The sequence below is a fragment of the Staurois parvus genome, unplaced genomic scaffold, assembly GCF_062004578.1.
Source record: "Staurois parvus isolate SC_StPar_1 unplaced genomic scaffold, SC_StPar_1.0 ptg002043l, whole genome shotgun sequence".
Taxonomy (NCBI): Eukaryota; Metazoa; Chordata; class Amphibia; order Anura; family Ranidae; genus Staurois; species Staurois parvus.
This window is the reverse complement of record NW_028319839.1, coordinates 237,865-265,168: the sequence shown is the minus strand read 5'-3', so window position 1 is coordinate 265,168 and position 27,304 is coordinate 237,865. Positions and strand designations below refer to the sequence as shown.

The 27,304-nt window shown below is 46.1% G+C and overlaps 1 protein-coding gene across 1 annotated transcript in view; it reads right to left on the bottom strand.

Annotated features, from left to right (window-relative positions):
• LOC149432939 (class I histocompatibility antigen, F10 alpha chain-like) overlaps positions 1-27,304 on the bottom strand; it is a 55,491-nt gene that overhangs the window by 13,546 nt on the left and 14,641 nt on the right. Inside the window, exons 2-3 of the mRNA XM_089664789.1 lie at positions 24,607-24,867; positions 18,246-18,524 (exon numbers count right to left, since the gene is read on the bottom strand). Of these exons, the coding sequence (XP_089520915.1) occupies positions 18,246-18,524; positions 24,607-24,867 (540 nt within the window). The remainder of the gene's footprint in view (positions 1-18,245; positions 18,525-24,606; positions 24,868-27,304) is intronic.

The following is a 27,304-nucleotide window of genomic DNA, read 5'->3' as shown; positions in this document are numbered from 1 at the left end:
TCCTTCACTGTTATGCCTCACAGGCTCCTCACCAGAGATTGTCTGCAAACTCTCTCTCACAGAAATAGTGAGTGAAAAAACAGATCCTCCATAGTGTAGTATTTCCAATATGTAAGGGTTTAATCACATATAGCCAAAATGTAACTCACATTCAGTTGTACAGCGGCAATTCCGTCCCTATATGGGCAAACTGCAAACCTCTGATAATACTTCCTGATAACCAGGAAAATGGCGTCCCGCATATCAATTAGGAGGGGGGTTTTCCATAGAAGCGCAGGAGGATTTACAATCACTGATCGTGGCATTGTTGGACGTGATGGAGAAATCAGTGGGGGGTGGTATGCGGGCTGCGGGGGAAGACTAGGAGTTCGGTTTTGGAGAGGTTCAGTTTGAGGAAGTGGAGCGACATCCAGACTCATATGTCGTTCAGTAGGTTTGTGATTCGGGTGGAGACTAAGGGGGTGAGGTGAGGGGTCGAGAGATAGATTTGTGTGTCGTCGGCATAGAGGTGATAGTTGAAGCCGTGGGAGTGTATGAGTTGGCCAAGGGAGGAGGTGTAGATGGAGAAGAGAAGGGGCCTGAGGACAGAGCCTTGAGGGACCCCAACAGAGAGGGGGAGGTGGTAGCATTGTAGGTGACGCTGAAGGAGCGTTGTGACAGGTAGGATGAGAGCCAGGAGAGAGCGGAGCCTCGGAGGCCGAGGGAGTGTAGCTTTGTGAGGAGGAGGGGGTGGTCGACTGTGTCGAAGCCTGCGGAGAGGTCAAGGAGTAGGAGCACTGAGTAGTGGCCATTAGCCTTGGCGGTTAGAAGGTCATTGGAGAGTTTGAGTAAGGCGGTTTCGGTGGAATGTAGGGGACGGAAGCCGGACTGTAGGGGATCGAGGAGGTTGTTGTCGTTGAGGTGAGAGCTTAGGCGAGTGTAGACTAAGCGCTCAAGGAGTTTGGATGTGAATAGGAGCAGGGAGATGGGTCTGAGGTTGTTCGGGTCATTGGGGTTCAGAGAGGGCTTTTTGAGAATGGGGGTGATGTGTGCATGCTTCAGAGGGGAGGGGAATGCGCTGGAAGAGAGAGAGAGATTAAAGAAGTGAGTGAGGGAGAGTAGGATGGAGGGGGAGGGAGGTCGTAGGAGTTGTGAGGGGATAGGGTCGAGGGGGCAGGTGGTGAGGCGGGCATCAGAGAAGACCTTGGAGACCTCCTCAGTGGTTGTAAGGTTGAAGGTGTGGAGTGTTGAGAGTGTTTCAGTGTGAGGAATGTTGGGTGGGGTGGAGGTCAGAGCAGTGGTGGGGCTGTGGAAGAGGGGTGATGAGGGGGTAGCTGTGTGTGAGGGGACGGGGTTGGAGGGAGTTCGAGCAGCGATGAAGTCTCTGCGGGTTGTGTCGAGGGAGAGGGGTGATGAGGGGGTAGCTGTGTGAGTGGGGGTGGGTCTGGAGGGAGTGTGAGCTGTGGTGATGTCCTTGCGAATTGTGTCAATTTTGTTCTTGAAGTGAATGGCAATCTCAAGGGCGGTGAGTGAGGTGCTGGGTGGAGGTAGGGGCGGACAGAGTAGAGAGTTAAAGGTGGAGAAGAGTCGGCAAGGATTGGAGGAGAGGGTCTTGATGAGGGTCAGGAAGTAGGCTTTTTTGGCGGCGTGGAGGGAGGAGGTGTAGATGTGGAAGGCAGATTTATAGCGGGTGAAGGCTGGTTGGGATCTGGTTTTACGCCATAGTCGCTCCAGGGCACGACTGTGTCGTTTGAGAGTATTGGTGTGATCAATCTGCCAGGGCTGGAGCGGTCGGGGTCTGGTGGTTTGTGTGGTTAAAGGCACTAGTGAGTCAAGGGCTGTTGACAGCGCTTTGTTGTAGGCAGTCATAGCCAGGTTGGGGCAGGACAGGGGGAGGATGTCGTCATGGAGTTGATCAGCTGCAGAGTGGAGGGGGCCATGGTTCAGGTTGTGGAGGTTACGGCCGGTGGTAGTATGACATTTGGAGGGGTAGGCGTTAGAGGACGAGGAGATAGAGAAGGTAATCAGGTTGTGGTCAGAGAGAGGGAAGGGGGTGTTAGTGAGGTTGTGGGGAGCGAAGCGGTTGGAGAAGATAAGGTCCAGGATATTACCGTCGAGGTGGGTGGTGGATTGTATGCAGTTTGCAAGTGCAAAGGAGGAGGTTAAGTGGAGGAGTTGGGATGTGTCTGGGTTGTCAATGTTGACAGGGATGTTGAAGTCTCCTAGGATGATGGTGGGTAGTTCGGAGGAGAGAAAGAAGGGTAGCCAGGCGGAGAAGTCATCAAGGAAGTAGGATACGGGTCCAGGAGGCCAGTAGATTACGGCAATCTTCAGGGGGGTTGGGGAGAATAGTCGGATGCAGTGGGCTTCGAAGGAAAAGGATAGAGAGGGGGGGTTTGGGAGGACTCGGAAGGTGCTCTGTGGTGACAGGAGCAGACCAACCCCACCCCCTTTACGACCGTCGGGCCTGGGTGAGTGGGTCCAGGTGAGACCTCCGTAGGAGAGTGCTGCAGGGGAGGTGGAATCGGTGGCCTGGATCCAGGTTTCCATGATCGCTGGGAGGTTGAGGGAGCGGGAAACAAAGAGGTCGTGGATGGCGGTGAGCTTGTTGCACACCAATCGGGCATTCAGGAGTTCACACGAGAATGGGGAGTGGTTTTAGGGAGTAGGGGGACAGATACTAAGTTGCGGGGGTTGCGGCAGGACGTGAAAGCGGGAGGGTGTTGTGTGGGTGAGCGAAGTGGTGCAGAGCTGGTGTTCAGGGAGATGTCCTCCGCGGTTAGGAGAAGGGTGAGAAAGGTGGCATGGGAGCGGGATGTGCAGGAACGTGCAAATCTACCAGTGGAGGTGTTCGGGTCAGTGGGAGTGTGGAGTATTAGGAGGAGGTGGTGGGTGCCGTAGAGGCGCAAAGGAAGCAATGAGGACACGATATACAGTTGTTTGGGAGGAGCAGAGGGGTGTAGTGAATAGATTTTGGGGACGGAGGAGAGGAATATGAGGAGTGGAAGAGGCTTTTTAGGGAGGTGCCCGGGTGGTGGGAGGCTTGGCTGTCGATAGTCCAGTGTGCAGTGGCGTATCTCATTGCTGTATATTCTGGTAGTTGGAGTTTAGGGAGAGGGGATCGGGTGTGGATGGGTGGTTTCCAGGGGCGCTTGATTGGAGACAGGCTGGAGTGCAGTGGGGTCTCTCGTTGTGGTGTTTAACATCTAGGGTCCTAGTCTTTAGGACAAGCTGAGCTGGGGCCGGTGTGAGTGGTCACTAGATGGGCGGATTTGAAGCGCTGTGCGACTGTTACTTGTCCTTTGGGTCGAGCTGGGTTGGGGTCGGTGTGTGTGGTGTCTGGGCGATGCGGAGACTTGCTTGGCAGGGTTCAGGTGGAGGGGTGGTGGTGCTGGTGTGCGGGTTGCCTGTGGTGGTCCTTGAAGCCTTGTGCGCTGCTGTGGATCCCTCTAGGTGCTGGTGGCATCCCGTGTTGGTGGTGGCAGTTTCGGTGGGGGTAATGGCTGCTTACCTCTCGCAATGGGGAAGAGCGGCGGTGCGACGGCGTCCCAGGGGTGATGGCTGTTTCGCCCTCTCCCACCAGCGCTTGTGGGTGCTGTAGGGCCCAGCGTCTGTGGGAGCGGCAGGGTCTGGCGCCTGTAGGTGTAATAGGGCCCGGCGTCTGTGGGTGTTGTAGGCCGCGTGGCAGGCTCATGTGATGGGGCACGGGGCTATGCGGTGGCAGGGCACGGGGGGGGCGGCACACGGTGGGGAGCAGGGGTGCCGCTCTGGTGGTGGTGGCTTACCCTGTCCGCGCTGGTGGCTTCTCCTCACGGGTGGGGGTGGTAGTGTCCTCTCGGGCTGGAGCGGAGGCGTCCCGGTTCGTTGTGGCCCATTCTGGTGGTGGCGGCTTACCCATTCTGGTGGTGGTGGCTGTGCGGGTGGTGGTGCTGCCGTGCGGGTATCCTGAGGTGGTCCTTGTTAGGCTGCGGTCCTTCCTAGGTTGCTGTCTGCTTGGTGGTCCTTGCGAGGCTGATCTTAGTGAGGTGGTCCTTGTTAGGTGCTTGTAGCCTTGCGTCAGGTTGCTGTGGCCCCTGGAGACGGTGGAGAGGGTCAGGGGCCGCCTGGGGAGGACCACCCCGCTGTGTGTCAGAGGGCAGGGGCCGAGGGAAGGAGCAGTGGCGCCGCGATTTGGCCCGTGAATTAATCGAGGCTGCGGCTTCGTGGGTCGCGGTAGGCCGCGGTTTCGGGGGGGGGGGCAAAATTGATCGGCACCCCTCCTGGATGCTTCACCGGGGGCCGCAGGTGTTCCAGGGCCCTAGTAGTGTCCGCTGCCGCCCGGATTGCTAAATATATGCACTGACACTGTACTAATGACACTGGCTGGGAAGGGGTTAACATCTAGGGTGATCAAAGGGTTAAGTGTGTGCCTAGCTATGTGCTTGGTGTACACTAAGTGGTGCTTTTACTAGGGGAAGTGATGGATCGTGTTCTCAGCTCTACAGACAAGATCAAGGCCGTCTTTAACCTGTTCCCATCCGGCTAATAGCAGAATGATGGCCGAGCGGGTCTCTCATCGATCCGAGTGAGCGTCATGACGTCCTTCTGGGATCTCGCTGCACTATGACGAAATCTGTCACTGGCTGTGTACCTTCAACCCAGCCAATGACAGATCCGTGTACCGGCCCAGTACCACGTGACCTGCTGTGACCAATCACAGCAGGTCACATGATAATTGTAAACAATGGATGGCTTCCATTCATGCCATCCATTATACACAATTGTGTCACTAGCTGTGATTGCTCACATGTACAGACTGGGCCAATCACAGCCCATCTGTGTTTATGTGATTAGCTGTGGCCAATCACAACCAAAAAACCTGAGTGAATCGATTTAATTCAGTTAAATGCTTGTTTATAGCAAATAAATTCTTCTTTCCTATACAGCGTTTGGGTACAGCGTTGCATGACTGCGCAATTGTTATTCAAAGTGCCAGAGAGCTGAAAGCTGAAAATTGGCCTGGGCAGGAAGGGGGTAAAAGTGCCCAGTATTGAAGTGGCTAAGTCTGGGCTCTGACCCGGCCATGCAAGGGGGATATGATCTCCATGTATAATACATAAGGGGGATGGATATGATCTCCATGTATAATACATAAGGGGGGATATGATCTCCATGTATAATACATAAGGGGGGATATGATCACCATGTATAATACATAAGGGGGATATGATCTCCATGTATAATACATAAGGGGGGATATGATCTCCATGTATAATACATAAGGGGGATATGATCTCCATGTATAATACATAAGGGGGATATGATCTCCATGTATAATACATAAGGGGGGATATGATCTCCATGTATAATACATAAGGGGGGATATGATCGCCATGTATAATACATAAGGGGGATATTGATCTCCATGTATAATACATAAGGGGGGATATGATCACCATGTGTAATACATAAGGGGGGATATAATCTCCATATATAGTACATAAGGGGGGGATATGATCTCCATGTATAATACATAAGGGGGATATAATCTCCATATATAATACAAAAGGGGGGATATGATCTCCATATATAATACATAAGGGGGGATATGATCTCCACGTATAATACATAAGGGGGGATATGATCTCCATATATAATACATAAGGGGGGATATGATCTCCACGTATAATACATAAGGGGGGATATGATCTTCATGTATAATACATAAGGGGGATATGATCACCATGTATAATACATAAGGGGGGATATGATCTTCATGTATAATACATAAGGGGGGATATGATCTTCATGTATAATACATAAGGGGGGATATGATCTCCATGTATAATACAGAAGGTAGGGTATGATCTCCATGTATAATACATAAGGGGGGATATGATCTCCATGTATAATACATAAGGGGGGATATGATATCCATATATAATACATAAGGGGGGATATGATATCCATATATAATACATAAGGGGGGATATGAGCTCCATGTATAATACATAAGGGGGATATGATCTCCATGTATAATACATAAGGGGGGGATATGATCACCATGTATAATACATAAGGGGGATATGATCACCATGTATAATACATAAGGGGGATATGATCTCCATGTATAATACATAAGGGGGGGATATGATCTCCATGTATAATACATAAGGGGGGATATGATCTCCATGTATAATACATAAGGGGGATATGATCTCCATGTATAATACATAAGGGGGGATATGATCTCCATGTATAATACATAAGGGGGGGATATGATCTCCATGTATAATACATAAGGGGGGATATGATCTCCATGTATAATACATAAGGGGGGGATATGATCTCCATGTATAATACATAAGGGGGGATATGATCACCATGTATAATACATAAGGGGGGATATGATCTCCATGTATAAATACATCAGTGGTTCATACAGTGAACTCGGTGTAGAGTTATTCCCCCTGAGGTCATCACAGAGGACAAGGGGGCACTCTTCAAGTTTGGAGGAAAATACATTTAATCTACAAACACGGAAAGTTTTCTTCACAGTAAGAGCTGTGAAAATGTGGAATAGACTCCCTCAAGGGTTGGTTCTGGCCAGCTCAGTGGATTACTGTAGGAAACTCCTGGATTCTTTCCTAGATACACAGAATATAACTGGATATAACATTTATAGGTAAAGTTGATCCAGGGAATATCCGATTGCCTCTTGGGGGATCAGGAAGGAATTTTTTCCCCTCTAGGAGCAAATTGGATCATGCTTTGCTGGGTTTTTTTGCCTTCCTCAACTGTGGGTGTAGGATTATAACTTTTTTTTTTCTAGTTGAACTGGATGGACTTTTGTCTTTTTTCAGCCAGACTAACTATGTAACCATGGATTCTATGCATGAAGGTAAAAAACCTGTGTGCAGAATCCCCCCAAGACCCCCCATATACTCAGCTAACCCTCTCCCTTCAGCGATGTGCACTGGAGTCTCGGCTATCCCGGACCTCCCTCTTCTCATTGGCTGAGACAGAAGCAGGAGCTATTGGCTTCCAATGCTGTCAATCACAGCCAGTGAGCAGAGAGGGGGCGGGCCAAGCCATAGCTCTGTGTGCGAATATACAAATGGAGCAGCGGGGACCTACATAGCAATAGGCTGCTTTCACACTGAGCAGTTTTTGCAGCGCTTTTGAGTAAATAAAAAAAAAAAAAAAAGTAGAAGGCGGCACAAGAAAAGCTCAAGAAAAATGCATCCCTTTAAATTCAATGTATGTCTTTACACTGGTCCGTTGCGCTTCCCTTGTGGTGTTAAATCCTGCTTGCTGCATTTTTGGTGCATATTTGGGAAGTAAAAAAACAAAAATAAAAAAAAAGACGCACCAAAAATGCACCTCCCCATTGAGGCGTGACTCACATCAATGCGTTTTTTACGGCTTTTTTTTACAGAAACGCAGTACAGTCCATTACACATGGCTTTCTATGGGACACGTTCACATCTATGCTTTTCGAGCCGCTGAATTTATGGAAAGGGTCAGGGACTTTTTTTAAATGCAAAACATTGCATGTTCGGTGCAACAGAAATCAACAGAGACGCAAAAAACTAATTATGTGCGTTTATGACACATTTTCACAAGTTTTGCTTTTTAATCTGCCCAGCAACAAGTTGGCCAAAAAAAAATATTTTTTTATTTTCTATTATTTTAAAGAAACCGCATAAAAAAATGAAAAAGAAAAAAGGTCAAAAACAGGAGTGCACAACAGGAGTGTAAAACAGAGATATTAAATATAAATCTTCCAAGAAGTGAAAGAGTAAAGCTACAGAGAGAGTTTCCCTTTATATGGAAAGATAGAGAAATAAATTACCTGGGAGTGAAACTTACCCCTTCACAGAAAAATCTGTATGAAGCAAATTATATCCCATTGTTAAACAAAATTAGGGAGGAACTGAAGAAAATGGGTGGAGGAAACCCTTCCTGGTTAGGGCGTATTAATTTGATAAAAATGGTAATTGTTCCTAAGATCCTGTATAAATTTCAGATGATCCCCATTAAACTCCCAGAGCTGTATTTTAGGATAATTAAGAGAATGGTAACAAGATATACCGTATATACTCGAGTATAAGCCGAGTTTTTCAGCACATTTTTTGTGCTGAAAAACGGCCCCCTCGGCTTATACTCGAGTCACCGTCAAGGGGGCGCGTACAGGGGTGGGCAGAGGGCTGCTGTCTCTTACCTGGCTCCCACGATGATCCATCCAGGAAGCGCTGCTCCTTCCGTCACTCCGGCCACTCCCTCACTCCTGCCGCTCGGCTCCGCCTCCTCACTGGTGATTGGCCGCCAGAACTGTAGCTCAGGAAAGGTACACAGGCGGCCAATCACGGGCGAGGAGGCGGAGCCGAGCGGACCCGCGAAAATCGAGTGAGGGAAAAGCCGGTAAGTGTGCAGTGCAGAGGTGCTGCTGCAACCACATATGCTGGCTGCAGCAGCACCATACTGCAACAGGGGTCAGCAAGTGTCACTGGTGTCAGTGGGAGGAATAGTGCCACATCATTGGTGTCACTGATACTAATGATGGGGCATTATTCCTCCCACTGACACCAACGATGGGGCACTATTCCTCCCACTGACACCAACGATGGGGCACTATTCCTCCCACTGACACCAATGATGGGGCACTATTCCTCCCACTGATACTAATGATGGGGCATTATTCCTCCCACTGACACCAATGATGGGGCATTATTCCTCCCACTGACACCAACGATGGGGCACTATTCCTCCCAGTGATACCAATGATGGGGCACTATTCCTCCCACTGACACCAATGATGGGGCACTATTCCTCCCACTGACACCAATGATGGGGCACTATTCCTCCCACTGACACCAATGATGGGGCACTATTCCTCCCACTGATACCAATGATGGGGCACTATTCCTCCCACTGATACTAATGATGGGGCTTATACTCGAGTCAATAGTTTTTCCCAGTTTTTTGTGGTAAAATTAGGTACCTCGGCTTATATTCGGGTCGGCTTATACTCGAGTATATACGGTATATGGAAAAATAGAAAACCTAGAATAGCATACGAAGTGCTAAGTAGAAACAAAGAGAAAGGTGGAGTGGGAGTACCGGATCTCAGAAGATATTACAGGGCAGTTATCCTAGCAAGAATCTTTGATTGGATGCACAATTCAAAGGGTAAAAATTGGGTCACAATAGAAAATACACTTAGTGGAAAGGATTTGAGTAGGATTGTTTGGGTGTCAACACAGTTTAGAGAATTAGCTGAGAGCACGAGTCCATATACTTCGGTTGTATTAAGGGAGTGGGATAGAATGCACAAACAGAGGAATTGGGTTTTTAATTCACTGCTAATGCCATTGAGAAATTCAGAGTTTTTTCCCCCAGGTAAAGAGGAAATTACAGGAAAATGGATTAAGAAGGAAGATGCTCAGCTGAGAGATGTAATGGAGGGGGTAAATTTAAGGACACTGGAGGATTTGAAAAAGGAAGAGGGAAAGATTTTCACTAAGATAGATATATGGAGGTATAACCAATTGATACAATTTGTGGGGAAATTGATGAAGCCTCTTAGAATTAGAGAAGATTGGAATTTATTTGAGAAGTATTTGGAAGTTCGAGGTTATGGGAAGCACGGCACTGCAAAAGTATATAAAATCCTCACTGATTTAGATAATAAGTTAAAATTAAGATATATAGAAAAATGGGAAAGGGATTTAGGGGTGGAGTGGGAGGAGCACGCACAAAGAAAAATATATAGACTGGTACATGAGAATGTCAGTATGCGTGATGTGGAAATGAACTACAAATGTTTGATAAGGTGGTATGTTACTCCGACGGTAGAGCACAAGATGAGTGGGGAGAAACAACCTTGGTGTTGGCGAGGGTGTGGAGGGTTGGGCACGATGTTTACAAGTATTTTGGAGAAAAATTGTACATCAAATTAGGATTATTACTGGAACTGAGATTGGATTGGACCCTGAAACTTGTCTTTTTCATAATACAAAAATATCAGTGAATAAATATAAAGAACTGGGTATATTATGCTATTTAAATGCAGCAAAAGGTTTGATACCAAGGTTTTGGCGTAAAGTTGAGGCGCCGGAGGAAGAGGATTGGAGGAATAGAGTGGACCAGATTGCTAGATTGGAGAAACTATACTACATACAGGAAGATAGGATGGAGGCATATTATATGAAATGGGAGAAATGGGAGGAATTTAAAACAAAGAGCAAATAAGTAAAGTTGTAATTAAATACAAAAAAAAAAAAAAAAAAAAAAGAAAAATATATAGTAATTTAATTTCTCTCTTTTAAATCTTTGTATCCAGAGGACGTGAGATAAAAGTTGTTTAGATAGATGTCAGGGGTCCATAGAAGAGGGTTGGGGGGGGAGGGTGGGAAGTGGGTTAAGGGGAGGAAAATGATATGAAATAAGTGTTTTTATGAGAATGTTTTTTTTTGTTGCCTTTTTATAGTGGATTTTGTATTGTCATATCTGAAAAATAAATATTTAAATTAAAAAAAAAAAAAACAGGAGTGCAAAAATGCAAAACGCACTAAAAAACTGCAAAACAGACAAAATTCAAATTGCATTGGTATAAAACAGGCCTGAAATGCATTGAAAATGCATAAAAACTCTGGTGTTGTGTTTTTGATGCATTTTGCATCTGTTCAGGAACAAGTTGACAAAATACAAAAAAAAAAAAAAAAAAAAAAAATGCGTCAATCGCACATGCAATAAAGCACTGCAAAAACAGACAAAACAAACTGCTTTGGTGTGAACCAGGCTTGAAATGCACTGAAAACGTATAAAAAATGCACACGTGTTGCGTTTTTTATGCATTGTGTTTTTAATCTGCCCAGCAATAAATTTGCAAAAAATAAAAAAATGCTTTAAAAAGCACGTCAAAAATGCACAATGCACTGAAAAAGAACTGCAAAACAGACAAAAGGCAAACTGCATTCGTATGCAAGAGGCCTGAAATGCACTGAAAATGCACATTTTTTTTTTATGCATTTTGTGTTTTTATTCAGTCTAGCAACAAGTTGGACACAAAAACAAAATAAAAAATAAAATGCACTACTAAATGGAAAAAAAAAATTTAAACTGCATTGGTGTGAATCGGGCCTGAAATGCATTGAAAGCGTATCAAAAGACACACATGGGTCAAGTGACAAGGTGGGCAAAAAAAAAAAAAAAAAAAAAAAGGTACTAAAAACATAAATCGCATCAAGAAATGTGTCAAAAACGTGCGTGAATAAAAGGCAAAACGAACTGCAAAAAGGACAAAATACGCAAACTGCATTGGTGTGAAACAGGCTTGAAATGCATCGAAAACAGCAAACATGCATCAAAAACTCATGAGTTTCATTTTTGATGCATTTTCAGTTTTTAATCTGCCCAGTAATAAGTTGGCCCCCAAAAATGCTTTAAAAAGCACATCAAAAACGCAAAATGCACTGAGAAAGAACAGCAAAACAGACAAAATACGCAAACTGCATTGGTATGAAACAGGGCTGAAATGCACTGAAAACAGCAAAAATGCATAAAAAACTCCTGTGTTTAGTTTTTGATGCATTTTGCGTTTTTAATCTGCCCAGCAAGTTGGCCAAAAAAAAACGTCAAAAAAGCACATTCAAAACAGACAAAAACACAAATTGCTGGTGTGAGCCAAGCCTGCAATGCATTGAAAATGCATAAAAAATGCACGTGTTGCGTCTTGATGTTTTTTGAGTCACATGACTATGAAAAACGCACCCTAATCGCGGTAAAATTGCACATTTTCAACAGCCATTATCGGCTCCTTTTTTTCCTATAGGCAAAATGCTAACAATATTTTCGGCTGATACATTTTGAGCTCTGGTATATTGGTGAATCCCTGGTATACAGTGTATAGTGCGTACACAGTGTGTACAGTATATATAGGGCGTAGAGTGTATACAGAGTATATAGGGCGTAGAGTGTATACGGGGTATATAGGGTGTAGAGTGTATACAGGGTATATAGGGCGTAGAGTGTATACAGAGTATATAGGGCGTAGAGTGTATACAGGGTATATAGGGTGTAGAGTGTATACACGGTAAATAGGGTGTAGAGTGTATACACGGTAAATAGGGTGTAGAGTGTATACGGGATATATAGGGTGTAGAGTGTATACGGGGTATATAGGGTGTAGAGTGTATACGGGGTGTATAGGGTGTAGAGTGTATACACGGTAAATAGGGTGTAGAGTGTATACGGGATATATAGGGTGTAGAGTGTATACGGGGTATATAGGGTGTAGAGTGTATACGGGGTGTATAGGGTGTAGAGTGTATACGGGGTGTATAGGGTGTAGAGTGTATACGGGGTGTATAGGGTGTAGAGTGTATACGGGGTATATAGGGTGTAGCGTGTATACGGGGTATATAGGGTGTAGAGTGCATACAGGGTATACAGGGTGTAGAGTGCATACAGGGTATATAGGGTGTAGAGTGCATACAGGGTATATAGGGTGTAGCGTGTATACAGGGTATATAGGGTGTAGAGTGTATACAGGGTATATAGAGTGTATACAGGGTATACAGGGTGTAGAGTGTATATAGGGTGTAGAGTGTATACAGGGTATATAGGGTGCAGAGTGTATACAGGGTATATAGGGTGCAGAGTGTATACAGGGTATATAGGGTGCAGAGTGTATACAGGGTATATAGGGTGTAGAGTGTATACAGGGTGTAGAGTGTATACAGGGTATATAGAGTGTAGAGTGTATACAGGGTATATAGGGTGTAGAGCGTATACAGGGTATATAGGGTGTAGAGTGTATACAGGGTATATAGAGTGTAGAGTGTATACAGGGTATATAGAGTGTAGAGTGTATACAGGGTATATAGGGTGTAGAGTGTATATAGGGTGTAGCGTGTATATAGGGTGTAGAGTGTATACAGGGTATGTAGGGTGTAGAGTGTATACAGGATATATAGGGTGTAGTGTATACAGGGTATGTAGGGTGCAGAGTGTATACGGGGTATATAGGGTGCAGAGTGTATACGGGGTATATAGGGTGCAGAGTGTATACGGGGAATATAGGGTGTAGCGTGTATACAGGGTGTATAGGGTGTAGAGTGTATACAGGGTGTATAGGGTGTAGAGTGTATATAGAGTGTATACAGGGTGTATAGGGTGTAGAGTGTATACAGGGTGTATAGGGTGTAGAGTGTATACAGGGTGTATAGGGTGTAGCGTGTATACAGGGTGTATAGGGTGTAGCGTGTATACAGGGTGTATAGGGTGCAGAGTGTATACAGGGTGTATAGGGTGCAGAGTGTATACAGGGTGTATAGGGTGCAGAGTGTATACAGGGTGTATAGGGTGTAGAGTGTATACAGGGTGGAGTGTGTATATAGGATGTAGCGTGTATATAGGGTGTAGCGTGTAACATGTATATAGGGTGTAGCATGTGTATAGGGTGTAACATGTATATAGAGTGTAGTGTATATACAGTATATAGCGTGTATAAAGGGTGTAGCGTGGATACAGTGTGTAGCATGTATGTAGGATGGAGCGTGTATAAAGGGTATAGCGTGGATACAGGGTGGAGCGTGTATATAGGGTGGAGCGTGTATACAGGGTATAGCGTGGATACAGGGTGTAGCGTGTATAAAGGGTATAGCGTGGATACAGGGTGGAGCGTGTATATAGGGTGGAGCGTGTATACAGGGTATAGCGTGTATACAGTGTATAGCGTGTATATAGGGTGTAGCGTGTATACAGGATGTAGCGTGTATACAGGGTGGAGCATGTGTATAGGGTGTAATGTGTATGTAGGGTGTAGCGTGTATACAGTGTGGAGCGTGTATATAGGGTGTAGCGTGTATATATGGTGTAGCGTGTATACAGGGTGTAGCATGTATATAGGGTATAGCATGTATACAGGGTGGAGCGTGTATATAGGGTGGAGCGTGTACATAGGGTGGAGCGTGTATACATTGTGTGTGGATAATAAACATGTATACAGTCACCTCTCCTCTCCAGATCTTATAGAGAGTATATAGGGCGTAGAGTGTATACGGGGTATATAGGGTGTAGAGTGTATACAGGGTATATAGGGCGTAGAGTGTATACAGAGTATATAGGGCGTAGAGTGTATACAGGGTATATAGGGTGTAGAGTGTATACACGGTAAATAGGGTGTAGAGTGTATACACGGTAAATAGGGTGTAGAGTGTATACGGGATATATAGGGTGTAGAGTGTATACGGGGTATATAGGGTGTAGAGTGTATACGGGGTGTATAGGGTGTAGAGTGTATACACGGTAAATAGGGTGTAGAGTGTATACGGGATATATAGGGTGTAGAGTGTATACGGGGTATATAGGGTGTAGAGTGTATACGGGGTGTATAGGGTGTAGAGTGTATACGGGGTGTATAGGGTGTAGAGTGTATACGGGGTGTATAGGGTGTAGAGTGTATACGGGGTATATAGGGTGTAGCGTGTATACGGGGTATATAGGGTGTAGAGTGCATACAGGGTATACAGGGTGTAGAGTGCATACAGGGTATATAGGGTGTAGAGTGCATACAGGGTATATAGGGTGTAGCGTGTATACAGGGTATATAGGGTGTAGAGTGTATACAGGGTATATAGAGTGTATACAGGGTATACAGGGTGTAGAGTGTATATAGGGTGTAGAGTGTATACAGGGTATATAGGGTGCAGAGTGTATACAGGGTATATAGGGTGCAGAGTGTATACAGGGTATATAGGGTGCAGAGTGTATACAGGGTATATAGGGTGTAGAGTGTATACAGGGTGTAGAGTGTATACAGGGTATATAGAGTGTAGAGTGTATACAGGGTATATAGGGTGTAGAGCGTATACAGGGTATATAGGGTGTAGAGTGTATACAGGGTATATAGAGTGTAGAGTGTATACAGGGTATATAGAGTGTAGAGTGTATACAGGGTATATAGGGTGTAGAGTGTATATAGGGTGTAGCGTGTATATAGGGTGTAGAGTGTATACAGGGTATGTAGGGTGTAGAGTGTATACAGGATATATAGGGTGTAGTGTATACAGGGTATGTAGGGTGCAGAGTGTATACGGGGTATATAGGGTGCAGAGTGTATACGGGGTATATAGGGTGCAGAGTGTATACGGGGAATATAGGGTGTAGCGTGTATACAGGGTGTATAGGGTGTAGAGTGTATACAGGGTGTATAGGGTGTAGAGTGTATATAGAGTGTATACAGGGTGTATAGGGTGTAGAGTGTATACAGGGTGTATAGGGTGTAGAGTGTATACAGGGTGTATAGGGTGTAGCGTGTATACAGGGTGTATAGGGTGTAGCGTGTATACAGGGTGTATAGGGTGCAGAGTGTATACAGGGTGTATAGGGTGCAGAGTGTATACAGGGTGTATAGGGTGCAGAGTGTATACAGGGTGTATAGGGTGTAGAGTGTATACAGGGTGGAGTGTGTATATAGGATGTAGCGTGTATATAGGGTGTAGCGTGTAACATGTATATAGGGTGTAGCATGTGTATAGGGTGTAACATGTATATAGAGTGTAGTGTATATACAGTATATAGCGTGTATAAAGGGTGTAGCGTGGATACAGTGTGTAGCATGTATGTAGGATGGAGCGTGTATAAAGGGTATAGCGTGGATACAGGGTGGAGCGTGTATATAGGGTGGAGCGTGTATACAGGGTATAGCGTGGATACAGGGTGTAGCGTGTATAAAGGGTATAGCGTGGATACAGGGTGGAGCGTGTATATAGGGTGGAGCGTGTATACAGGGTATAGCGTGTATACAGTGTATAGCGTGTATATAGGGTGTAGCGTGTATACAGGATGTAGCGTGTATACAGGGTGGAGCATGTGTATAGGGTGTAATGTGTATGTAGGGTGTAGCGTGTATACAGTGTGAGCGTGTATATAGGGTGTAGCGTGTATATATGGTGTAGCGTGTATACAGGGTGTAGCATGTATATAGGGTATAGCATGTATACAGGGTGGAGCGTGTATATAGGGTGGAGCGTGTACATAGGGTGGAGCGTGTATACATTGTGTGTGGATAATAAACATGTATACAGTCACCTCTCCTCTCCAGATCTTATAGAGAGTATATAGGGCGTAGAGTGTATACGGGGTATATAGGGTGTAGAGTGTATACAGGGTATATAGGGCGTAGAGTGTATACAGAGTATATAGGGCGTAGAGTGTATACAGGGTATATAGGGTGTAGAGTGTATACACGGTAAATAGGGTGTAGAGTGTATACACGGTAAATAGGGTGTAGAGTGTATACGGGATATATAGGGTGTAGAGTGTATACGGGGTATATAGGGTGTAGAGTGTATACGGGGTGTATAGGGTGTAGAGTGTATACACGGTAAATAGGGTGTAGAGTGTATACGGGATATATAGGGTGTAGAGTGTATACGGGGTATATAGGGTGTAGAGTGTATACGGGGTGTATAGGGTGTAGAGTGTATACGGGGTGTATAGGGTGTAGAGTGTATACGGGGTGTATAGGGTGTAGAGTGTATACGGGGTATATAGGGTGTAGCGTGTATACGGGGTATATAGGGTGTAGAGTGCATACAGGGTATACAGGGTGTAGAGTGCATACAGGGTATATAGGGTGTAGAGTGCATACAGGGTATATAGGGTGTAGCGTGTATACAGGGTATATAGGGTGTAGAGTGTATACAGGGTATATAGGGTGTAGAGTGCATACAGGGTATATAGGGTGTAGAGTGCATACAGGGTATATAGGGTGTAGCGTGTATACAGGGTATATAGGGTGTAGAGTGTATACAGGGTATATAGAGTGTATACAGGGTATACAGGGTGTAGAGTGTATATAGGGTGTAGAGTGTATACAGGGTATATAGGGTGCAGAGTGTATACAGGGTATATAGGGTGCAGAGTGTATACAGGGTATATAGGGTGCAGAGTGTATACAGGGTATATAGGGTGTAGAGTGTATACAGGGTGTAGAGTGTATACAGGGTATATAGAGTGTAGAGTGTATACAGGGTATATAGGGTGTAGAGCGTATACAGGGTATATAGGGTGTAGAGTGTATACAGGGTATATAGAGTGTAGAGTGTATACAGGGTATATAGAGTGTAGAGTGTATACAGGGTATATAGGGTGTAGAGTGTATATAGGGTGTAGCGTGTATATAGGGTGTAGAGTGTATACAGGGTATGTAGGGTGTAGAGTGTATACAGGATATATAGGGTGTAGTGTATACAGGGTATGTAGGGTGCAGAGTGTATACGGGGTATATAGGGTGCAGAGTGTATACGGGGTATATAGGGTGCAGAGTGTATACGGGGAATATAGGGTGTAGCGTGTATACAGGGTGTATAGGGTGTAGAGTGTATACAGGGTGTATAGGGTGTAGAGTGTATATAGAGTGTATACAGGGTGTATAGGGTGTAGAGTGTATACAGGGTGTATAGGGTGTAGAGTGTATACAGGGTGTATAGGGTGTAGCGTGTATACAGGGTGTATAGGGTGTAGCGTGTATACAGGGTGTATAGGGTGCAGAGTGTATACAGGGTGTATAGGGTGCAGAGTGTATACAGGGTGTATAGGGTGCAGAGTGTATACAGGGTGTATAGGGTGTAGAGTGTATACAGGGTGGAGTGTGTATATAGGATGTAGCGTGTATATAGGGTGTAGCGTGTAACATGTATATAGGGTGTAGCATGTGTATAGGGTGTAACATGTATATAGAGTGTAGTGTATATACAGTATATAGCGTGTATAAAGGGTGTAGCGTGGATACAGTGTGTAGCATGTATGTAGGATGGAGCGTGTATAAAGGGTATAGCGTGGATACAGGGTGGAGCGTGTATATAGGGTGGAGCGTGTATACAGGGTATAGCGTGGATACAGGGTGTAGCGTGTATAAAGGGTATAGCGTGGATACAGGGTGGAGCGTGTATATAGGGTGGAGCGTGTATACAGGGTATAGCGTGTATACAGTGTATAGCGTGTATATAGGGTGTAGCGTGTATACAGGATGTAGCGTGTATACAGGGTGGAGCATGTGTATAGGGTGTAATGTGTATGTAGGGTGTAGCGTGTATACAGTGTGGAGCGTGTATATAGGGTGTAGCGTGTATATATGGTGTAGCGTGTATACAGGGTGTAGCATGTATATAGGGTATAGCATGTATACAGGGTGGAGCGTGTATATAGGGTGGAGCGTGTACATAGGGTGGAGCGTGTATACATTGTGTGTGGATAATAAACATGTATACAGTCACCTCTCCTCTCCAGATCTTCTCTCCCGTACTCTATGAATTGCTTGAGCTCCTCCAGACAGAGATTCTCCAGATAATTCTTCTTTCTCTCCCCCACTCTCTCCTCCGGACTGTTCCATCTCTGTGTGGTGATCTGAGCCTCATTCATGGGCGGGATATAGATCCATCTCTGTGTGTCCAGAGACAGGAATTCTCTCCCATCATATCTGTGGTGATCATACCCCGCAGTGGTGCCGTCATCTCTCAGCTCACAGCCGGACATATTCTGGACGATATGGATCCCTGCAGAGAGAAGAGGGAGATGTGAGCCGGGATCAGAGGGTGTCATGTGTGTGATATGTAGGAGGTGATGGTATAGGGAGGAGATATGTACAGGGCAGGGGCACTGCCCGAGGGCCCGGGGTTACTAGAGGGCCCCATGAGAGGCTCAGTCCTCCCTGTATGTGCCGATGCTAAAAGGAGGAAATAAGAAAGCCTTGAGGGGACGGACAGCGAGGTTCATGTAGTAAGTGGGGAGAAGGAGCGGAGGACGACCATTGGAGGGGCTGGATCAGAAAGTGTTGGTGGGTGGGGCAGAGCAGGGGTGGGCACTACAGACACCTCTCCTCCTCGGAGTTTCAGCAGAGGGGCGGGGCCACATCCCTGCCACGGGGGCTGAAGATGGAGAACTGGAGGGGCGGGCAGAGCAGAGAGCGGAGTCATCATTGAGCTGGAATGCCTTGTATCCTGCAGCAGGTCAGTGTGTGATCCCCGACCCCCTGTGACAGCAATGCAGCTTCATGTGGGGAGGGGGGGAGAAGGGAAGAGAGTGGAGAGAGACAGAGAAAGAGGGGGGAGAGAGAGGAGAGGGAGAGAGAGAAGGGAGAGAGAGAGGGGAGAGAAAGAAGATAGAGAGGGGGAGAGAGAGAAAGAGAGCGGAGAGAGAGAGAGAGGGGGGGGGAGAGAGAGGGGGGTTAAAAGAAAAAGGGGAAGAGAGAGAGAGGGGGGGAAGGAGAGAGAGAGGGGGGGAAGAAGAGAGAGAGGGGGGAGAAAAGAGAGAGGGGTAAGGCACAGAGAGGGTAAGACAGCAGGCTTAACATTAACCGGTTCCCCCCGGCCAATAGCACAAAGGCGGCCAGGTGAGCAGCTCGCCCCCCTGGGTGGACGCCATATGGCGGCGTCCTTTTACGGCACGGCCAATGACAGACCTGTGTACCGGCCCCGTTTCCAGTACCATGTGACCTGCTGTGACCAATTTTTTTTGAGCGAACTGGAGTGAACTTTGTGAGCGAACTGGAGGCGGCCAAGAAGAGTCTGAGTGAAGCTCTGGGTGAAAACGTGACGGCTCCTCACACAAGGAAATGTCCGCTCCCATAATCATCTCCTCTTGGCTATTCTTACTCGCCGCTAAATTCTTATTTCCTCTCCTGAAGGACCCAGTGCATTAGGAACTGCGGCCAAACCTGGAAAACCAAAGAGCAGGAAAAAGATTCCATCTGTTCGTCAGAAGTTTGATGCAGGTTGAGATAAGAGGAACTGTCGTTCAGACGTCGGTATCCCTTCAGAAGAAGTCCAGAAGTGACGAAACACGTCAAGGGACGTGACATCTGACGTAATACGCAAACCGGAAGTGGCGGAGCGGCCATCTTTACTATTGGAATAAGCAGTATAACGTTCCAGGAAGCTGCTCTAGGCTATGTCATGGGAATATGCTGCTGATTGATGACATCCCTAAATGATGATGGAGTTATGAGATGTTTGCCTAAGGATTGGAACCCCATCTGTAACATACTGGAGTGAGAGTCCAGGGGGTGACTACAACACTGGAGTGAGAGTCCAGGGGGTGATTACAACACTGGAGTGAGAGTCCAGGGGGTGATTACAACACTGGAGTGAGAGTCCAGGGGGTGACTACAACACTGGACTGAGAGTCCAGGGGGTGACTACAACACTGGAGTGAGAGTCCAGGGGGTGACTACAACACTGGAGGGAGAGTCCAGGGTGTACCCTTTAAAGGCTTGCTATTACTCTAATAATGAGGACAAGTGTGACATCATTATGTTTGCACAGAACCATGTGACCACAACCAGCCCATAGGAGCTATGAGATTTTAGGCCCCGATCACATCTCGCGATTTGGGATTGTGAGAAGAATCGCTGCGATTCCTCCTGCGATCCCAAATTGTGCGGCAGCTGCAGCACAACAGAACATTATCCTTCAATGACACCCCAAATGGGATGCAATTCCTCCTGCGATCCTAAATCGTGTGGCAGCTGCAGAACAACATAAAAACATTATCCTTCAATGACACCCCAAACGGGATGCGACTCTGACACGATTTTTGCACGGCTATTGTGGCAAACTGCCCCCTTCAAAATAGTGTGAAGCTTGTCACCGGAAAAGGAGCAGGAGCTTTGTAGGTGATGTCACAATCGCACGGTCACCACCAACATGCGACAATCACACGACCGCGACTAACAGTAATACGTCACGCCCACGGCGTCAGACCCCAGACCTTCTCACCAAACTCGTGACTGAAGGACCGGCCGATCTAAAACCGCGGTGTGACGCGCATAACAAGGCCCCACCCAGCTGCACCCAGCACAGCGATTGCCCAGCTAATGGACTACAATCGGTGCCTGCAGCCTGAATGCGATTGTTACTGGGTCGGGTTAATTACGCAACTAACCCTTCTACTGCCACCACCGTCTTGAAATGTACAAAGATGGACTCTGTCAGAAATACACTATAATGATTGAAAAGTCACCTGTCCAATATGGTCAATTGGGCAGGGAGTAAACAAACAGTAGCGTCTCTTCAAAAGGCAGGAATTTGTGAATTGCAGGTAAGCGCTTAAAAACAGTTTAACACTTTCAGAAAGAAAGATTTTTTACTAAAAGAGTCAAACAGGTGCAATAAAATATTTACAAAGAGATGTCACAAAAAAATATATATGTATATAAAGACACAGCAAAGAGATAATTAGGAAGGAAATTACAGGGTTAAGTTACTTGCCCTTGCCTTGGTTTGCAGATCCAAGTTGCAGAGCAGGATGATTCTTGCTCTCCTCGTTCCGGTGTTAAGCTGAGGAGATCTGTAACAACTCTAACTCTCCTTCTCAGACTTGCTATCCTCTTTTTAAAATCCCCCCCCCCCCCCCGGCAAGGGGGGGTGGCTCTGCGTCTGCCCAATACAATATGTTGGCCAGGATGTCAGTGGACTCTCAGTTAAAACTAACAGCTTCATAATCCATGACATGAAACATACAGTTGACCTGAGGAATGTTCAATTCTCTTTTAAGTCCGGGAGAGAAGCTATTATCTGTTTTATGATGGGTGAAAAAGGTTACACTTACACACACGGCTGGTACCAAATTAGGAAGGCCTAGCCTGTGTTGTCCCCCCACCATCTGTCAGGAGATAACGTTTGCCTCTCAGGAAGGGAGGGGTAGGGAGTGAGGGCTGAGGAATGCTTCCACTACGAGAAAAGAAAAAAGGGGGAACTCCGCGTCCAACTCTGATGAGCAAGTTTGCTACAGGTGACAAACGAGCATAGCACAGCCTATTCAAGTGAATGGGTTACCCTATGCAACACTCAAAATCGCATGATAATCGCCTGTCAAAATCGCATTTCTGCTACACGATGTGAATAGGGCCTCATAGTCCGAGATCTCTCTAGAATTTGCTGGGTAAGAATGTTTGTTAATAAGATGTAAATTCTGGAGGATTGGGCCCCATCTGAACCCAGGTGCACACATAAGCGTTTTCCACAGCGTTTTGCAGAAATGCAGTACAGTCCATTTAACATGATTTCCTATGGGACATGTTCACATCTCCGCGTTTTCACCCGGTGAGTTTTTTGAAAGGGCCGGGGACTGTTTTGAAAGCAAAATGTTGCGTTTTTTGTTCTATAGACTTCAATGGAAACGCTGCAGAAAAGAAAGTATTGCGTTTTTTCCGCGTTTTGTAATGGCTATTTTGGGCTTACAATAATTTTTACCTTCATGAACAATATTGTGAACTTTTGATAGGTATCTAAGTCTCAGTTCTAAAGAAATTCCAGAAACTGGACATTTTGAGAACTGCTGTAATAAAGTGACAAATAACTGTGGGGGATGTCACTTCAAAAGACTGGATTGAGGTGAGGGGGAAGGAAGGCAGCTGGTGACCTAAACTGACTATTGTCCTGAGCCCACCCATTAGAGGTGAAGATATGAGGAGGGGTGTGACTTTACCTGGGTGGGTGTGTCTAGGAGTGGTCTTTTCAAAGAGTATATAAGACCAAAGCAAGACTCACACTTTCTCTTTGGAAGCCCAGTCATCAGGATGTCTGTGTAACGTATTATTCTGTTTCTTTTCTGTAACTGTCTTTCCTGTAGTCATCTCTGTGTATTGGTAACATTCTGTATTTGCATTGTAATATTACTACTTTTAAAGTTATACGGCTACATTATATTTTGTTATATCTGATTAATAACAAGCGTCTTTTCTGTGTAAATAAATTAGATCTTTATTTTTTGCACATTTGTTATCATTTGGTATTAACTTTATTGGTATTAGCCACATCAGGATTGGCTAAATTCATGTATAGACAAAAGGTTGTAATCACTTATTACATTTATAATCTTAGATAGAACCAAGGGAATAAGTGCGGGAGCAAAACCGACAAAAGTTTTAAATCTGCCTAGCAACAAGAAAAATAAATTTTAAAAAAATGCAACGCAGAAACAGGTCAAACACAACCTGCATAGGTGTGAACGTAGCCTTACAAAGGTTCTGCACACTTTCTGTACAGTAGTAATCTTTGTAGTATCCTCTGATTTCATGATCTGAGGTCACATGGAATGTCGGTGTACATACAGAGTACTAGACATGTCCCTGGTAATCCTATAAATACAGGACCAGACAAATCTAGTTTTTGGGGACCACATACAGGACTCTGGGGGTAACTTCTTATCTAGTGACGTTCTCTGACTTCAGATCATTACTGTCTTTATAAGAATCCTAAAGCGGTGGTGGGTCACAGCTCTCCAGCCCTGAGACAGACAGCATTGCTACAAGAGATTTCTCTGGGATCGCTGTTCATGTCATCTCTCCAACTTTAGCTGTTTTGTGAAGTCACAGCAATGGGGTTCATCTACTAAAGGAAAAGACAGATCACAATGCAAAGGGAACATTCACTGAGCTTAGTAATAAGACAGAGCTCTGTTCATGTTATATACCCAATCATGTACAAGGGAAAGGAAAGACAGGATTGTTTGCACACTGCTTTTGATAATTGGAATGAACACAACTTCACCATGTATACCGGGGTAGGCAACCTTTCAGAGGATGACCCCCCATCACCCCCCAATGTAGTGTACTGTACCCTCCCCACAAATGTAGTGTCCTCCACCCCCTTGATATCACCCCCATCCACTGTAGTGCCCTCTGCCCCCTCCCCCCACAGCAGTGTCTTCTACCCCCTATGCCGTGTTCTTTGCCCCCCTCTGCCCACATTAGTGTTCTGTACCCCCCCAAAGCAGTGTCCTCTGCCCCCTTCCACACCACATCCAACCATTATCATACCTTCTGGCCCATTCCCCCCAGTTGTCTTCTGTACCCCCCCCCCCCAAACCAATGTCCTCTGCCCTCCTTTACATCACCTCCCCCCGTGTAGTGTCCTCTACCCTGCCCCATAGCAGTACCCCCCCCCCATACACACACACACACACAAAGTGTCCTCTGCCTTCACATCCCCCAAAGCAGTGTCCCCTGTCCTTTTCTCAACAAAATTCCCACACTGTAGTTTACTCTGTCACCCCCCTTCCAGCAGTGTCTCCTGTGTCCCCCCTCCCACAGTCTCCTGTCCCCCAACACTGTGTCTCCTAAGCCCCTCACCCCCCACAGTGTCTCCTGCCCCCCCATATCACACACGGGTAGCACTGCCTACCTGTCAGCGTGTGTAGAGCAGTCGGAGATCAGAAGACAACACAGTGCTGGGTGGAAGGCGGGAGCAGGAGCTGCCGGAGTTCATAATACCAAGCTGGTGATTGGTTGCTAGGACAGCCTAGCAACCAATCAATGAGCAGCTTCCGCCCCTGACCCCGCCCTCCATCCAGCACTATGCTGCCTCCTGCTCTCTGCTCTGCTGATAACATGAGAGCGGCGGAGGCTGGGGGGAGGCAGAACCGCGGTCATCATCGACCTTTCGGGCTCCCCGTGGTCTACCAGTCGATCACGATTGACGGGTTGCGGCCCCCGATGTATACCATACTCACTGAGCATTCAGTAAACGGCCCCCAATCTTTTCATACATCAGACACATTTCTGGCACATTTGTATACATTTTATTCCATGTTTGTATTTGGTGTAATAAAGAAATAGAAATGTAAGAATTGTCTCACCTCCAGTCTGGTTGAATCGTCTCATCAATGTCTGTACTCTGCACTTAAAACTAGCCTCATTGCCCCGACTTATTTGTGTGTTCCTCTCCCAGTAGTCAGGTCCCAGTTTCTTCATCCACTCAGTCTTGGGAAGTTTCTGCCGAGTGTCGCTGTTATAATTCTCTATCTCCTTATCATCCACATATCCGACTGAAGAGTACACAGGGAGCCCGGATCCCGGAGAGGAGACTCCAGTCACATAATACCGCAGAGAGTGACTGTCTGATAGAGAGACATGGAGGGTATTCAGTAACACAAATAGCCAAGTTCTGAATGTAACAATCCATAGTAACCAATCAGATCTCCTCTCAGTCACCTGACAGCTGTAAAGTGAAATCAGATTGGTTGCCATGGGTTACTGCACTTAGCAATAATAAAAGGAATAGACAATTTCCCATTACACAGCACTGTATATATTCAGCCTAGACTGACGTCATCATGGGAGAGGAAATACAAATCCCAACACACATTTCCAGGACATCACCTGCAGGAGTGCTATGAGGATCAGTGTGATCACCCAGCAAACTATCAGACTGAGAAGATTTCCAAACATATGCTGACTGCACTACCTGTACAGCCAATGAATCACAATCAGGGTGGCCCTATACAACCGATCTGACAGGGGCCCTCTTGGGTACTCAGAGGAGAAGAAAAAGGCAGCAAGCATAGTGACAACCAGGTAGCATCCATAGTGCAGGGGTCAGGAGTGTGTCATGTACACAGAGCACACCATGGGATCTAGGCTGCCCAGGCTTTGGGTAAAACAAGGGAGAAGATTTTTTATTCTCAGCAAATTATTTTTTGTCACTTCCGTTATAATCCCACCAATGATTGTTATTGTTAAGTTGGGTAACGAGTCTGGAATGATGACAGATGGGAGGTTTTATTTCACAATTTACAATCCTGCTGAGTCCTTATTGGAGAGATTTCTCTGCACCTGTGAAGGCCAAACTCTCCGGACCCGTTCACACCATAGAACCGCCGTCCAGATGTGTTCCGGATGTGTTTCTGCATGAGCATTTCTGATACGGTTTTGACGCATTCCTGCTCATTTTTCCCCTCTTTTTCTTCAATTTAAATAGGGACATGTGCGTTCAAGCGCATTTTTGGTGTGTTCCGGTGCATGTTTACCGCGTTCCAGTTCTGCGCAGAAAAAAATGCAGTCCGTTTCTTTTTTTTTCTGCAACCGGAACGCACTGGAACTGCAAGCACTGATGTGAACTATGACATTGACAACCATATCACCTACTTTCTGTGCATTTTGGATGCAGGAAAAAAGCAACTGAAATGCATGGAGTGTGAACTGGCCCTACAACAGGGACCCAGGAAGCAACAGAGGTCTGACAGATGATCGAACCATTAAAATGACACTAAACTGTATCTTTTTCTCTGAAAATAATCCATTTACATCCACTACTTACAAGTCCTGTAAACTATTTGTCATGATTTTTTTTTCTGTTATGTTTCTTCCTCTGTATATTGTCCTCTGTGAGCTCCCACACCTCTCCTTTTCCTCCTCACTTCCATTTCATGTTTGGAATGAGCAGTGCATGTTAGTGGCAGTCATGTACACTGCTCTCTGCACACTACAACTTCCATTGTCCATAGTCCCTAGTTCATCTTAGTACAAGCAAGGATGGGTAGTCCCTACATCCAGTGGGACCATAGACAATAAACATGGCTACCCTCTAACGGGAAGTTGGATCACAGCAGCAAAAATAGAAATCTGAAGATTTGGAGGAGGCTGAGAGCAAGAGAATGGACTTTTCTGAGGGCCGGTTCACTCTATAGAAACGCAGTCCAGATGTGTTCCGGATGCATGTTATTGATGGATTTCGGTGTGTTTTTGATGCTTTCTGGTTCACTTTTTCCCTCTCTTTTCCTTCAATCTACATAGGGACATGTGCATTCCAGTGCGATTTTGGTGCGTTTCGTTGCGACTGCAGACAGACTGATCGCTCTAAACATTAGTAGTGCTCGGTGCACCATCCAGCAGCTGTCAGAATCCTATAGAGTTGTACAGGCGGCCAGCAGCGGGGCTGAATGGTGCACCAGTGCCTTCTGTCTGTACCTATATGCTGGAGTGTCATGCCCCCCCCCCCCCCCGGATACATGCCCAGTGTACATGAGGCCTAAACTGCCCCCTGCCAGGCAGAATAGTCTATGTAAGTGTCGGCAGCAAAGACCTTCCCCGCAGTAACTGTTAGGTCAATGAGGGGGGGCAGCCTAGGCTCAGGATTATTCTTGGCACACCCCTAGAACATTGCCACATCACAGATCAATATTCTGTATACAAGACAAAGCTGGAGTTCCTGCTACTCACTGCTGGGTGCAAGTAAGACGAAGACAAGTCCGACCTTTACTTGCTGCACTCCTCTGATCACTCAGCCAGCACCGAAGCCTGTGGATGTACATGACAGCCGAGCAACCAGAGTCCTCAGAAGAAATGCCAGTAATGGCAAAGGTGCAATTCGTACCGAGTACACAGGGGGGGATTTACTAAAACTGGAGCACTCAGAATCTGGTGTAGCTGTGCATGAGAGCCAATCAGCTCCTAACTTCAGCTTGTTTAATTATCCTCCCTAGCGGTCTGATTATGTCAGTATTTCTGTGCTCAAAGCGGTACTTTTTTTGCATGGAAATATGTAATTTTTTTTAT